The following is a 16,645-nucleotide window of genomic DNA, read 5'->3' as shown; positions in this document are numbered from 1 at the left end:
CAGGCCACATCTGCATCCCTTTAGGCCTGGGATCTGCCCCCTCCCCTGTCCTCGGCTTCCGTCCCGTCTGCATTTGTCTCCTTTCCCCTCTCCTGGTGGCTCCTTGGCACCAGCCCCTGCTGAAGCAGCACTGTTGGCAGCTTTCAAAACAAGCTGATCACTCTGTTCCCTTCTTTCTGCCTTTCCTGCTGGTTTTGTTGATTTTAAACACAGCCAGACGTTTGCTTGGTTTATTATCCTGGAATGAACACTCACCAAAAGGTCTTTATTGAATCAACTGGTCTGTGTGTGTGTGTTTTAACTTCTTCCCCTTCCATTTTTTTTTCAAGGAAGGGTCTGTGATCAAATGGCAAGCACATGGCTCTAGGAGACAGGATTCCGGGTGCCTCTCCAGCTCTGACAGTCACCTCGTGATTACAGAAACTGGGAGGCAAGCCCCAAAGATTACGAGGGACAAAGGAATTTTGAGCAAATGGGGCTACCTCTCATTTCATATTGTTTTAGGCCGCATTCCTTTTGTTTTGCAGCCTGAAATTAGCTTTTATTCATCATCCCTGCCTCCACACCATCGCCCTTTTTATCAATGGCAGTGGAATACCTTATACTTACTAATATTAATAATAATGGGCTCTGATTTTTGAGTATTTACAGTGTGGCGAGCACTGTGCTAAGGGCTTTGACTGCGTTCTTTCCCACTCCCATCCATCACCCTGTGGAGGCACACGTATTTCCCTCCTTCTTTTCAAGGACCTGAGGCCCAAGGTCACTTAACTGTTAAGAAGTAGGACTGGACGTTGAGGCTTGGTTTTCTGAGCCTTGGGGAGGAGCTCCTCGCCAGCTGCTTGCTCTGCGGTCCTTGCAGGACAAAGCCCAGGTTTTCTGCAGAGGCCTCTGGCTCTCATCCTTCCCAGAGGCTGGGCCTTCTTATTCCAGTTGGTCTCAGAGTCCCACAGCTAGCTGGCCAGCCACACTCTTACCAGAGTCCAGAGCCGCTCCACAGCCGCCGGCAGCCCACCCTGCTTTTCCGTAGCAGAACGCGCCACGCTGTCTCACTGTGCGCCTCTGGGTGGCTTCTTTCCGTCAGTGTCATCCTATCCCACGACCGCCCTGGACACCTCTTAAAGAAAAGCAGCCCTAGTCACCAGAGAGGCCCACCTGCTTCTTTCAACTCTGCCCCTTCCTTCACCTTCACTTTTCTGCATGACTAAGGACAAGCTGACCTTTTAGCCTCCCAGCCCAGAAGGGGACCCATCCCTATTAAAACCAAAATCAGAGCCCAGAGAGAATGCATTCTGTTTTCTATCACTTGCTTATAGAGTCCTCGGCTCACCTCACCAAGTTCCAAGCAGTTTATGGATGTCAGGCTTCTATAAGGTTAAAGCATCTCATCTGAGTCAAATGATGAGGGATTTACGGAAATCCTCCCTGCGTCCAGTCACAGATGATTCATGGCAGGGCTTGTGGGCAGGCTGGGTTCCAGCTGGTGTCTCGTGGATGTTCCTCAGCCTAGCTTGAAGAACATCTCTGTTGTGATGCCAAGGAGTCAGACCAGCCCGTCCCACCTCCCCTGCACACCCTGTTGTCACTCTTTAAGAGCAAATTCCTCCTTGGGATTGCAGATGCTTTTTCCCCTCCAGATAAGAAATACACCAAGGTAAATGTGCACGGTTCAAGAGGGAGGTTGACAGTCCTAAATACCAGAAAACTGTCACAGGACATTGAAGAAGTAAAGGACTAGTCATAGTGGCTCAGATGAAAGGACTTTGGCTCGGAATTCTGTTACCTTTCATTGTGTGGTGCGCGTTTCCTTTGACCCTGTCTAATCTCCCCGCATGGCAACTTGCCCTCTGTGCGTCTTTGCCCGTGGCCAGCTGCATCCCCGCTAGAAACCCGACACCCTAGTGCCGAAGGAACACTTCAGTAACCTTGCTGGATGGAAGGGAAGGAGTACGAGATACAAACGAGGGAAACAATGGCGGTGCCTTCTTTTTTCTTTTCAGAATAGATATGAGAAGGAGAAACCCCTCTTTAATCTTTGATGGTAGCAAGAAGCACTTCCTTACATTCCAGGGAACTTCACTCCCTGCGAGGAACATTTAGGAAGAGCAAAAACTGCTGGTGTGAAAAGTTAGAAATTCAAAGTGTTAAATGTTCTCTTGTTGTCAGATTTCATCATTATTCAATGGGTCATCGCACAGCTAGCTCGTATTTTTCAGTGTGGTTCTGTCCCATACCAGAGAAGAGGCCAGGATCCACGATGCTGATTCAGAGACCTCCACACAGTGGGATCCAAAGAGAGCAAGGCTTGTTCATTTGCACACTGCTGCCCTCCGTAAACGGGAAAGAATGACTTGGTTCCCTAACAGCTGGCATAAAAGAGTAAGACAAGTCTGGGCTCCTTTGGGTCAAGTCCCCAGCTTAAAAACCTTCTTACCCCAGTGACATTTCCCAGAGCAGATTATATAGTAGGAATTAAATATCTCCTTTTGGAGGCTTGGGTCCACCTTTTCTTTTATGGAAGCTCCCTGGTTTTTCTCAAAACAGATTGGTTTTCTCAAAACAGATTGGCATCCTCTTTCATGACAATATTTTTGTCAAAAAGCAAGACTATTTCAAATCTTAATTCCTTACGTTAGGAATTATCTGTCTCTTTGCAACTTCAAGAAAAGTCTTTGTGACAGCACCGTGGGTAGACCACATGGTCGCTGGGGCTTCAGTTTCTCCCTCTGTAAATCACAGAGTGGGGTGGCTGGAGGAGGCCTGCAGGGGTGATGGAATTCCGGCCCCTCCTCCACTGCCCACAGACTGCACACCCATCACCTGCTCCTAAAAATATCCCACAAATAAAACAGGATTTTTTCATTTTCACTCTTACTTACTAGTAATACATCCACTTGTGTATATGGAACCAGTTTCCCTAGTCTAGAAGTTAAGGTCAGATGGATTGATTAGGATCCGTTTCTCAAGTATATGGTCAACACAGAGTCATCAAAAACGTATTTTTGGATGTCTTTTCCAGGAATTTTATGAGTCTCTTCAGTCTGGGGCTTGACCTCCAGTTTCTTTAGAGAAAGCTGAAAATCATAGCTAAATTTAAGAAGGTGTTTAATTTTTCCTATTTCTTTGAAAACACCAACATTTTGGATCACTTCTATGATAGTTATTTTGTTCACTTCACTGCCCCTTGTCTATGAGGTCCCAAAACACATGTGGGAAATGCTAGCTCCTGATTACATGTGTAAAATTCCAACCTTGACCCCAAAGCTGTGATTGTTCAAGATGCCAGATATGCAGAAGTATTTACTAGGTTCCAGGAGAACTGTCCAATCATATAAATCTTGATTCTCAAACAAATCCTCCTCTGGGAGTAAAGATCAAAATAATACTCTGATGATGCAATTACTAGAGCGAGCAAAGCCAGACTTCCCGATGCAGGGAAATTACAAAGAAAGGCCACACAGTCTTCTGGAGTTCTTTGTCCACTTTTGAACGGTAGCTCTTGAGTTTCTTTTTTGTAATCAGACAATCCTTAACCAAGAGCTCACAAGCATTCACAAGGTATCAGCGCCTGTGAGATAACCTATGCTTCTCCCTCCTCAGAGGCATCATGACCCATGAGTTGTAGGACAAATGCTGACACGGAGAAAGAGAAAACGGACAGGGATCTACCCCGTGTTATCAGAGCAAGAACTTGATTAGTTGATGGTCCTGGGAGCTTTCAGCCCACATGTGGTAGGAGTGGGAAACTGGAGACCAGTGAGTGGGCTCCGTGAGCCCCTCTCGGGGTGGGTGCCGTTGGCCACTTATTCCTCACTGATCCTTCGTCCAAAGAGAGAAGAGCATGAATGTATCCAAGAACTTAACAAGAACATCTCTTTGATGATTTGTCATCCATCTGAAAGAAGTTCAGATGACTATAGCCACCCCAGTCATCACCTGCCATAATGATCTTCGTTTCACCTGACCTAACGGGTACCAATGATACAGCTGTTAGAGTCAACGGAGCCTCCTGAAGAATAAGCTTCTTGCCATGTTCTTCACAACCTTTGATGGGGGCCCCTGAAGCTTCTTGGGATTCTCTTAAGAGAAATTTCTGGAAACTTCTATTGGTACAGGCAAGTGAAGGAAAGAAGCTTTCACGTTGGAGCTCATAGAAATGCTAAAGAGATCTAAGACCTCACAGGCTACCCTCGTGCTAAGGCTCAGAGCTTGTCTTATAAATAGCTGCGTGCCTCCACTATCTCCACTTTGTTGCCCAGTGACAGGAACATAGAAGCGCGTGGTCCAAGAGGAAAATGACTCTGCTTCCGTCGTCTTCATCCTGAAATCTGGAGGAGAAAGATGAAGGAATCTGGGGAAGCCCTGAATCCACCATCCATAATGCAAGCTTAGGGACTTGGCGTCATCTTTTCTTAAAGTTAGTGCTTTAAAATCACGATGAAATTTTACGTGACTTGAGTCAAGGGCATATGTGCCAAGCTTTTCAAACAGTGAAAGAAACAGCAGTGTGGACTTCTGCATATGCCTTTTATAAGTAAATGGCATTGGACTTCAAAGACTCAGTTACCACTTTCATTTTCAGTAGAGGCAAGGAAGCTCTCTTCCATTACCAGGAAGCTCTTGGTCTTGGTATTGACTGGCTGTTATCAGCTTTTTTCACAGCGTGGCCTGAGGTCACTGTGTGAGGAAGGAATCCCTGGATTTGTGGAATCCACTGTTGTCTCCTGAAACCCACAACATTGATTATGACCTGAGTGTGCCTCCGTCACTTCCACTGGCTGGTGTTCCTGCCTGTGGTCTGAGAAATTAGTAAGCATTTTTTAAAGGTACTAAAAACATATTTAATAGAGATCTTTATTGCTAAATAGTTCTTATAGCAATAGAAGAGAGAGAGAGGGAGCTCTCTGAGGTCAGCCCCTGGGTTTGGGGAGATTAGCCTATATAGTGGATATAATCTCTACTCATCACCAGAGCCATGATATCACCGTTAAGTTTGGAGACGTTTTTCTGGTCAGAGAATTCCCTCCAAGTGGATGCTGCGCAGTGGTATGGTCATATGAATCCCAATGATGCCTGTCTCGTCCAGCCGAGTCATCCTTGCCAACCCTGTGAGAGAAATCTAGGCTTACTCCATCTCATCTGTAGCTGGGTTCAGTGTCATTACCAGAACCTATGATTATGACCCTCCACAAAATTCTGCAGATCTGAACGCTAAGAACACCAGCTGAGCCAGGAGATCTGTGTGTTGTGTCGTGGTTCTCCGATGGCGTATCCTGGGAGATGATGTCTAAGCAATTTCAGATCACTTTGCAAAATTAGATGATGATCTTGACTAAGACGCAGGTGACAGATGAACCAAGAATCGAGAAAGTCTTCGCCTTCACCAGAGATGTTTCCTAGGTGGTTTTTCATGTGGGCTGACCCTGTTTTTCACTGTCATTCCACAGCTTTGTTTGTTCAGTCCTGCTTAATACACCACTCCCCTTCACTTTCCCTTCTTACATCCTGTTAGCTCATGGACTGTGCAGCATCTGTAAGAATGAAGGGGAAGCGTGCAGACCCAGTGAAAACTCCTCTTCCCAGTTTTCCACTTGGCTCTGCAGCCTCTGGGAACATATTTCCTCTTGAAGCACAGACCACATGGGTGCCTGAACTAAGAACCTACCCTCTCATCCACCAGTCTTAGGAGGCAAATATATATTGATGAACAGCCACAGTGTCTGTCCTATCCAGAGGATTGAAAACATAAAATTTATATTTCTTTTATGGAGAATGTTCTTACAGTTTATAGAACCCTAGGGCTTCCAGATAAGGCCTCACCATTGCAGTTGAGCCCTCTCTTATGGACTTTTGATTCACGTGTGAAATCGAGCTAAGGGTGGGGACCAGCCCGGCTGAAAGCATCAGCCCTTCAGGAAATGGCCATCTCTCCAGCCTTTGTGGGAGCACATGTGGTGGAGGTATAGAGAAGGAGGTGCTAGGGAAGCTCCTCCAATGGCTGTGACCACAGCCCAATAGGGAAGGTGAAATGCTGTTACTGATTTATGCTGGGAATGAAGAGGTCTGCCCTGCCCCAAGCACAGAGCCAGGCACCCATGTATATGCACAGTAGGTTTAGTTCAGAGCCACATTTGACACCCATCCTCACAAATGAGCAAAACCTTAGATTGCCAAATAATTCAGTGCTTGGCTATAAGCCCCCAACGATGATGTGTGATGATAACAATGATGTATGCGTTGGAAAACAAAGCATACATCATTCTACCTTTTAAGTTAATCAGCGTTGAGAAGGAGTCAGGTTTTCTTTTCTTTCTCTTGTCTTTCACAGCCACATCCATTGACCTGCACCTCACATTCTGTGTAAGATGCAAAGGAGAGATGCATCTTCCTTAGAACACCACGCATTCTGCATTCACGTCTATGTGGGCACGTGGGTCCGTGGAAAATACAAGAATGGCAAACAGATAAGCTAGCAGTATATTTGACCAAAGGCTCAACCTACTTCCCTGGTGTATATCAGGGGTGACTCGCATTTTGCCTATTTCCGAATTCCAACCTCCTGCGGTCACCTCTGCCATGCAGGGTGCCCTCACTGTTGTCCCGCTGCATCTCCTGGAGGGAAGGTGGTTGCTGCTTTGGGTAGACAAAGGGGCAAGTTCTAGTTTTCCTTAAAGCTGATGGAGCAGGAGTGTAGCCACTTTTGCAGCTTCCCATCCTCCTTTTTCCGCTGTTCTCCTCATCCATATGTCTTCTTATTTATATGATCACATTTCCAAACGCCTGGATCACAGAGTGAGTTGACGTTCCTTTTGGCCCTTCCTGGAGAATGCGCTTGCTCTCCCTCCTTCTCTCTCGTGTTGTCCTGTCTTTGGTTTTATTTTCCCCACCCTGGCAGGTCTGTCCCAAACGTGGGGTGCAGCCCCCTTTGTCTCCTTGGCACCTGGCATGGTTGTGTGACAGGCAGTATTGCACTTTTTCAATCCTACCTTAAATGTGCTGTCTTTTATTTCCCAAGCGCACTATCTGGATAGGGTAGTTAAAGGTATGGTGTTCTTCCTCTATTTTCCTGTTGTCTTTGTGTGTGTGCTTGTGTATGAGCATAACAGACAGAAGAAATGCGTATCTGGAAATGTATAGATACCCCGTAAGCAAGGTGTCTCGGTGCTGCCGCGTCCCAGGCTTTGTCACAGCAGACACTGCCCGGAGGGCGGGGTTTTGGTCACAAGATGGTTGATATACCTGGAGTGTCATTCTCCCCTGCCCCAGGTGCTCAGTCTGTTTTGTGACATTACCACCGTGCTGTTGTCCTTCTCTCCCCATACACAGATACACCCCCTCACCCTTTCTACCCCATCTCATGTCACCCTGCCCATGCTTTATGGCCCCTGGTCCATCAGAATGAAGATGCTGGGAACCAGGGTGGGTGGCCTGAGACAGAAAGAGACCCCAGAGCAAACTGAGAAATCCTAAGAACTCCATTCCCCCTAGTACTAGTACTGTGTGCTAGATGCTGTCCCAGGCTCTGGAGAAATGGGGGAAAACAGACCCCTGACCTCAGGAAGTGAATGGTCTGTTTGTTTGGATTTTTTTTTTCCTTTTCAGAGAAGGCCTGACTTTGGTAAGTTTTATTTTTGAAGAGTGTTCCCCACAGGCCAAGTAATTCCTTCTGTTTGAAACATTTACATTAAGTAGATGGTACCCAATTTTCCAAAGAGGCCTCATTGCTCTAGGAATAAGTCTCAGAACGATCAGATGTGTGTGCTCCAGAAAGGCCCCAAGCTTCCGGAGGAGAAATACCATGCCATCTTCAGCTTTTTATCCTCAAGCCCTCACACGGCACCAGGCACCAAATATGTGCTCATTGGTTAAGGAAACATACTCTGAAGTCAGACTGCCTGAGTGTGAATCCAAACTCCAATACTCAATGAACTGGATGACCTTGGCCATGCTTCTTCACCTCTCTTCCCTCCAGAGTCTTTATAAAATGAGGAAAACAGGACGTGCCTGGTGGGATTGGCGTGAGGATTGATTAAAGTAATGAGTGTAAAGTGCTTAGCACGTGGGCAGGAATGATGCTCAGTAAATGTTAGCTGTGCTGTTTTATCATCATCTTCTTAGCCTCACCGTTAACTTGAGAAGGACTTCATTAACCACACTAATTTTTGAAATTGTAAAGAAAAAGGTTAAATTGGCTTTTACTAAGAGATAGCAACTGCTGTTTAAAAAGTGACGGAAAGGATTTTAGGGAAACATCAATAACTAAATGCTTTTCAACTGGAATATCTTTGCCAAATACAGCAAAGGTGGTACTAGGGCCCATCCAATGGTGTCGAGAAGCACGCTGCCTCGCATTTCACGTACTGGCCTTCAACCAAGAATAACATTATTCCAGCAAGAAAGAGTAGCACCTCTGAGCCTCTTTAAAATAGGCATTTCACACATAATCATTATCAGAGGAATCCTCAGTATGGATTAAGTTTAATAGCTGGTGGATTTTTTTCCCTACTTTGTGAGGTTTTTCCATATCCATGAGTCTTAAGGGAGTCCTGTGAATTTTTTTCAAGTGAATAGATATGCTCATTTGATTGGAGAAGGAAATTAAAGTTGAAGAAGCTGAGTGGCCCATTCTGGATCACACTCATAGTAAGTGACAGAACCCAGGATTTTGTGTTTCCTGGCCTAATCCGTATTTCCAGTATTCTTTCATCTGTCACAGTAAGTCACCGAGAATGTCCCATTAATTTCCAAAATTCTTCCTCCAAACTGTCTTCCAAACTGGCAGCCTCACCAGGAAGTGACCCATATTCTCTCAAACCACCCGTTCTGATCTTTAGTTCAGAAAATATATCACCAAACCTTGAGCTGGATTAGGTCAGTGAATCATAACTTGCTTTAAAAGACAAATGTTTCTTGCCAAAATCTAGGTCTGGACCAAGCCGCATCTGGCTGGCTTTCTGGTATAATGGGTACTAGTAACTCCCCCCAAAAAAAGAATTCAGAGACCGATATAATGCAAACCCCAGACTTTTCAGAGTAGAGTATTTTGCAGTTCAGAGACAAACCAGCCTTTGTTCTTTGCTTTCCACTTGCATTGGAAGACACTGAGGAAACAACAGTCACTCAGCAAGTATGTTGAACTCCTCCTAAGTGCCAGGAAATGTGGATGCCACACAACGGAAGTGGTCCCAGCCTAGCAGAGAAGACACTAAAACAAATAATTCCAACAAAGTATGATGACGATTGTGATAGAGAAAGTCCCACGGCCACTTAGCAAGAAGAGCTCTCCCCAACTTAGGCAGGGCCTCATAGACCAAGACCGTGGGCCGTAACATAAGCATGGTATCCCGCTTTTAAAAGCAGGACGATGACTTGATGACATTTGTGATTTGGAAGGATCGATCTGGCCATATTGTGGAAAAGAGTTGAAAAGGAGCATTTGGGGGCAAAGAGACCAATTAGGAGACTGTTGCTATCATCTAGGAGGGAAAAAACAGTGACCTTGTCTAGGGAAGTGACGGTAGGGATGAAAAAGTACAAGAAAACCAGAAAGAGAAACAAACATAAATGGGACATTTGTTGTGTTAGGTGTGTTGCATAGCTGCTTTACCACTTAAGTAAAATATAAATACCTTCAAGGATTCTGAAAGTCTTCTAGCTTCAAGAGAGGCTTCTTCCTAGGCTTAAGCAGGAGGTTGAAGATAAAGCGGTCCCCTGTCATTTAAAGGGCATTGTTTCTTTTCAAAAGCTTATTAGCCCTTCTCTAAACCTTAAAATTACATTATTTTGGCTCTGACAAATGCCTGGTGTGAGTCGTTCCAGAGGGGGTTGTTAATGTCACTTGGGCTCTCTGAATTACTGATGAATTTCAGGGTTGTGGAATTAGTGAGCTTTAGCAATGGGTAAAGATGGGCATATTGCTTTAAGAAAGTCAGCAAGTCCCCCAGAGGAGGCTTCCTCATACTGGCTCATGGGCGTGTGTTGATCCCAGGTGCAAATTCCTGCTTGAGAGCAAACCTCATTCAAGCCACAGGTACTCCAGTTCTCTCTGAAACCCTGAAACCGGTAGGACAGTGCAGACCCTCGGGATAGAACCTGGTCCATTTGAAGAAACTGTGGAGAGAGTGCTGTGATTTCACGTGTAGAGCTTACCCTCCCCAAGAACACGGGCTCCCCCTGGCAGTTTAAGAGCAGCACAGAATGTGTTGCACCAGGCACTGTGTGCTAAGAGGCGCTTCCCACAGAGGGTTTTGTGGAATGGAATATTCTGCATTATTGTAAATGGTTGTGGGTAGGGGAGGAATAGTTCTGGGGAAAGCATTCTGATACTCAGATAAGCAGGTTTCTTTATTATAAGACTTCCCAGAGCCTTTAGTGTATTAATATTTAGTGTGACTTTCTAGGATAAGAATATAGGATATATTGTTTTCCAGACTGACAGAAGTTTGTATTTGAGGACCTCGTAGAACTAGTAGTTCAAAGAATTCACTTTGAGAAGTATTGTTTGAGATTATAAGGTCCATTTTAAATTGCCCTGGAACAAAGGGTATCGATAAATAGAGTATAAAAATATTGAAGGCAGAGGCTATATCTCAGCTCTGTGTACCCCAGAATTAACACATGCCTGGTGTCCAGTAGGTGTTAAGTAAAGTTTGTTGAAATTAAGAACAAAATCATCAAATTTGAAGTTGTTTTGACCTTCTCTATTGGGAGGGACCTAACAGAGCATCTCATCCAAACCTTCATTTCACAGATGAGGAAATTGAGGCCAAAAGAGGAAAAATCACTTTCCCAAGATCCCACAACTTAGGCAGGCTGGACCTAGGTCTCCACCTCATTCATTGATTCATTTCAACAAATACATACCGAGTACTGGCTCCATGCAAGGCACTAGATTAGGTCCAAGGTTGCCTTTGTGGCAAGTATGGCAACTTTATGGCAAGTTTACATTCTAGTGGAGGGAGCAAGGCAGTAAACTATTGCAAAATTAATAATTTGAGTATGCTCGGGACAGTTGCTCTCAGGGGGAAAGAGTGCCAGGAAAGCATGAAACAGTGGGCCTGGTGTGACACTCGTGACCCTCAACCCATCTCGTTGCTTCCTGCTGAGCTGCATGTTGGCCCCATGACCACGTCATTGGGTTTGTCTCAGCTCCCTCTGGCAAGGTTTATATTTATGAGGACCACAGCTTTTGACCCAAACATTGACACAGTTCGGACTGGCAAAGGGTTATTTTCTGGTTTGTGAGTTTCTTAGTGAAGTTATACAATGTTAAAACAAAATAAACCCAATAATAATGATAGCAGTTGTCATTTGTTAAATGCCTACCAGTGTCACCCACTGTGCTAAATAATTGATATACATTATCCCATTAATCTTCTTAACAACCCTTTGAATTACATATTACCTCCATTTTACAGATGAGAAAACTGAGGCTTAGAGAGTTAAATAATTTGCCAGTCATCACACAGATAGTAAGTAAAATGGTGGTGCTGGGATTTAAACTGAGGTCTGTCTAGGTACAAAGTCCATACTGTATTATAACACATGTTTTTTATTAAAAATTTAGGATTAAAGGGAGTGAAATTGGCACTGCCCTGGGAAATAAGGATCTGGAAAATATAACCAAAAGTTACTTAGTTTGGAAATAATATATGTAGAACGTCTAGCACAGTGGCAAGCCATAGGAGACCTTCAGTATATGGCAACTGGCATCGTCATCACTGTCCTGAAGCATCTAAACCAGGGTTTGGCATCTACAGCACACAGACCAAATCTGGCTCATCACTCGTTTTTGTCAATAAAGTTTTATTGGAACACAGCCATGCCCATTCATTTATAAATTGTACGTAGCTCCTTTCAAGCTACAATGGCAGTGTTGGGTAATTGCAACAGAGACCATATGGCTCACAAGCCTAAAATATTTATTATCTGGACCTTTACTGGAAAAGCTTGCCAACTCTGATCTAGATAACTGCCTCAGTTTTCTATTTTGCCTTTCTATGACCCCTACCTGAGGTTAGGGATACAACTTATGATATTATAGTCCCTCTACTAAACTAGAGAGAAGGTCAAGGTGAGTAGAAGATTCAGATGCTGTGTTCAAGCTGTATGTCAGGCTTTGTGCATCGTGCGTACATTATCTTATTTAATCCTCCCAACAACCCCATTTTATAAGTAGACTGAGGCTCAGAGAAATTAAATAAGGTGCCTGGGTGTCCTAAAGCCACTGTGTGACAGAGCCAGCCTTTGATGTGGCTCCCAAGCGTGTGCTCTTAGATAAGAGATGTTATTTGCATCTTACAAGAGGCTACATCTTGGAGCAAGAGAAAGCAGTCCACTACCATTCTTAACGATTGGACTCTTCTTCCTCCACAACGGATCTCAAATACATAGGAGGTTTAATTTAAAGTCTCAGCTGGATGGACAAAACTTTAAATGGGATTAATTGGAAAAAGAGGGAGTCTATTTGCTTAGATCAGGAGGGGTGGCTGATGGGAGCTACTGAGTCAGAATGCCTGGGCGGTCACCTGCACGTCACAGCACTGCTCCTGTGCTTTCCAACTGCTTTCTCGATCGCTTTTGGGGTGGCCATGCTTCTGGCTTCCCACCTTTCCCAGCAGGCTTCTGCTGTGACCCCATTATCTACATTTGCTTCAAAACTTCCACAGGAATCCCTCCTAGGCTCAGAGTACACACTCCGTAAATGTTTCTTCCTTTGAATGGAACACAGTGGCCAGATTGATTGATTGGTATTGAACATCTCAAGTATAAATGAACATTTTACTTTGTAAGAACAGTCAACTATCAGAAGGCCTTGAAACAGTACAGCTTTAGATTCTATTTGATCGGCCATTTAGTGAGTACCTACCTTGGCCTAGGTCTTATATCAGACAGCCACATCCACACTTGTCCCATTTAAGAATAATGGGCCCGTTTTCAGTTATTTCATGATAGAAAATTTAGTTTGCAGCTGTAGTTGCTGCTCTTAATAATAAAACAAGTTTTATAGGTGGCAGAGTACTTTCACATCCATACCTTTCCCTGAGACTGAGCAAGGGCCAGAGAAGACATCCCAGGGAGGTAATATTTTGATAGCCCCTCTGAGAAAAGAATTGGCAGATTTGTTGAAAGGAGGACTTGAATGAAAACCAAGCAGCAACGCAGAAGCTGGAGTAAACCGTGTAACTTCACAGATTCTCAGGCCTAGATTTCTAAGCTACAGACTCAGAGAGAGAGGGGTTTGAAAAGGTGGTCAACAAAAACCTGCAAATCTACTTGAATAGTAACTCCCCACCTTATGATATAGTCAAAGCAGACCTAAGGCAGAGTCTAAATATTGCCTGACCCTCCTTGATTGAATCGCCCACAGCCCTCTCAGGCAGGTGGCCACTCCTGTATTTGGTTCCCACCATATTTTGTACATCTCCCTCAGGGTACTTAGCAGTGAAATATTTTGCTTATACAAACCTGTCTCCTTTGATAGGCTACATGCTCCTCAAGAATAAGAACTAGGTCTTACTCATCTCTGTACCTCCAGTGCTAGCCCAGAGAAGGTGCTTAATAGATGACAGGGAGACAGATGTACAGATGAAGAAAATTAGGGAAGGGAAGCCTGCCCAAACCTGCAATGGCAATCACAGACAGCCCTACTTAGTCTCTCTCGTGGCAGTTGTCCGGGTTCCCTTTACTCGCTGTAGATAAGATGGGGAAAAAAAGACTCCAGGACCCTTCCTGAAAGCAAAGACAGTTGTTTAGGAGAAAATAGGACAAAATAAATGAGAAACCTAAGGTTCAGTACAATGAACCTAGTAACAAGGCCTGAGAAAAGTACGGCCTTTTAGAATGAGACCCAGAAGTGCTGAGGGGACAAGAGGAGTAAATAGATGATTCCCTTGTTCCACACAGCCACCAGAGACAGGAAAAACAGGCAAGAGTGAGCAAGGAGCCAGGATCAGCCTAAAAGCTCCAGTGATCAAATTTGGACAAGCCCACATCCACTGACTCCTGCTCTAGAATCCTGGCCACTGTGCATCCTTAGTGAGGCCTTCCACCCCTGAGTCTCAGTTGCCTTAGAGGTGAAGTGGCAGTTCTAATGAGAGACCTCCCCGGGAGCTGCGGGCACCGATGCGCTGACGAATGTGAAAGCCTTTTGTAAGTTGACAGGCAGAGTGTGCGTGTATGTGACCAGGTGGCTGTGGGTGATCACACCTTGATGCCGTGTGCTTTGCCTTGCAGAGGGTTGCCCTGGCTTGTGCAATGGCAACGGCAGATGTACCTTGGACCTGAATGGGTGGCACTGCGTCTGCCAGCTGGGCTGGAGAGGAGCTGGCTGCGACACGTCCATGGAAACTGCCTGTGGTGACAGCAAAGACAACGATGGAGGTAGGGCTCTGGCACCCAGGGGTGCTGTGCATCTCCAGGGCTGTGGGAGGCACAGAGTGGAGGGTGGGCGTTACTGAGATAACAGGCCACCAACACACCAGCTGTCCAGTCAAGGGGGCCTGCAGGGTAGGCATAAAACGGCACATGTCATCTAAGGAATGAGTGCGTATCACTGGTTGTTCCATTTGAATCCATTAAAATTAGCTGGTGCAAACAAAAGTAGTTACCCTCCTCTGAGAGCAAGTGCAGAGGAGAAGGCATATGGAAGAAGGAGTTTTCTAATAATTCATTAATGGAATGAGTTGCCTGGCAACATTACGAGATACCGCCATTGCAAGTGGACAGGAAGAGGCCACCCAATTCTGTACCACAGAAAGTGGCAGAAAGGATGCTTCTCCAGGGGAGGGAGGTTGAGTTACCTTTGTCAAGGTCCCTTCTCCCCTGATTCTGGTGGTAACCCTCACCGAGCATGCTGGGGGCCACCTTTGCCTCCACACCTTCTGTCCCTGTGGGTTTGTAGTGGAATTTGTCTTTGCTGTTGGGTTTTTTTCAAGTGCTGGGCGGTCAAAACCCTAAGGAAGGGAGGCCTAGTCTTGTGGAACTTTTATTAGCTGAGAGTGAAGAGTCCAGGGTTCTAATCCCAATTCTGTCTTTGGTGCTCTGTGTGTCCTTAAGCAAGCCACTCGATGTCGGTGGGCCTCACACTCCCTATTTATAAAGGGAGGCCTTTGGATCATAAGAGCCCTTCCAGTCTTTATATTAGTCCTAGAATTAGCCTTTGTCTTTCTGTTGTGTGGAACTTGTATAAATACAAACACAATGTGCTTTGCTTTTCCACTTGGAAGATGGGTTGATCCCTCCTGACTCTACCAATCTCAAGGGGTTACTAGGAGAAGAAAAAGATGGAGATATGAAAAAAAAAAAAAAGATCAAAACAGTTCATCCTTCCTTTATAATGATGGCCTAACGGTTGGCCTAGTCCACATGTGTTTATGCAGCTCCCTCATATTTGTACCAAGGGACTTTCTGATATACTGCACAGAGTTAGGAAGTCAACAGGCCAGACTCAGCATCCCAGCCTTTGGGAACCTTCTACTTAGCGTGATTCTACAGTCTCAAAGCACCAGAAGGATTAAAAGGCCGGGTGTGTGCTGTTGTGATTACCCTGGTTCATTTGCCTTGAGTTGGCTCCGGCAGCCTTGGGCTGTTTCAGGCCACTGGTCTTTCAGCTTTCAGTCCTCGGTCTGCTGCCTGAATCCAGGAGGTGGTCAGGCCTGATGCACCCAGTCCTGGGCCCCCTGGGGTAATTGTCGACAAGGAGCTCGTGGGGTCGGGTCATGGTAGCCAGGCAGAGGCAGTGGGTCCCTGCTCTCGTCTTGAGAACTCACAGGGCTGAAATGTCCCTTCATCAGTCTGAGATTTGTGGAGCTCCATAAATATCCAGGGTTCCTGTATGGAGTCAGGCCCTAGACCAGGCACAGAGATGAGTAAGTCCGGTCCCCACACTCCAGGAGCTCAAATGAGGGAGGGAGACCAAAGTTAAGGGCTAATGGACAGTGATAAGGGCGCTTGCAGACTTCTGTATTGGCTGTTGTGAGAGTAGGAAAACATTCATCAAGAAGGTGAAGCTTGGGCAGACAGGCGTTTCTTGGAAAGGAAGGAGAAAACATCATGGGCAAAGCAGGGAAGGGCACCAAGTAGCCCTGTCTTCAGGCAAGATAAAGTACAATCGTACTGGCTCTTCATAGGGAAGAGGTGTCAGCCTAAATTATCTGCCTAACTCCCCCGCTTCACTTGGCCTATGTAGACGCAATTCCATGACTAGCAATGACATTCCTATCGTTAGAAAAGAAAGGGAGAGGAGCCGTAGCATGAAGTCATTCCCTTCTCAGGGATCCAGGGTCTTGGCCAAAGCTGTTGACTATCTGGGCAGCAAAAGAACTGAATGTCCCTGAGAAATGTGGGGCGAGGGTGCACTCCCCCGTAACACGCATAGCAGAATAAGTTATAAAACAGCGTTCATTTACCCCCTCACATGAAACACAATGCCAATGTACCCTCTGTTCACCGTCCTTCAGAGGCAGCCCTCCCAGTGCTGGGACTCCCCAGTGCTGACAGGGAGCGTGGGCACACAGGAGCCAAAAGCCCCACAGCTTTGATGGGAGAAAGAGCTTCTCATCATAGGAAACAGGGCTGATCCCGACCCCAGGGGAACAGAGCCTTCTCCAGCCGCCGTGGAGATGAACCAGCGCGAACTGGAAAA

At 45.7% G+C, this 16,645-nt stretch overlaps 1 protein-coding gene across 1 annotated transcript in view; it reads left to right on the top strand.

Moving 5' to 3' along the window:
- The window catches only part of TENM4 (teneurin transmembrane protein 4), a 2,953,681-nt gene that overhangs the window by 2,828,845 nt on the left and 108,191 nt on the right, over window positions 1–16,645 (top strand). The window contains exon 32 of the mRNA XM_079930721.1: window positions 14,236–14,382. Within this exon, the coding sequence (XP_079786847.1) occupies window positions 14,236–14,382 (147 nt within the window). The remainder of the gene's footprint in view (window positions 1–14,235; window positions 14,383–16,645) is intronic.

The sequence above is a fragment of the Stenella coeruleoalba genome (assembly GCF_951394435.1).
Source record: "Stenella coeruleoalba genome assembly, chromosome: 8".
NCBI classification, from domain to species: Eukaryota; Metazoa; Chordata; class Mammalia; order Artiodactyla; family Delphinidae; genus Stenella; species Stenella coeruleoalba.
The sequence above is the reverse complement of the archived record's forward strand: the minus strand, read 5'-3'. Positions and strand labels throughout refer to the sequence as shown.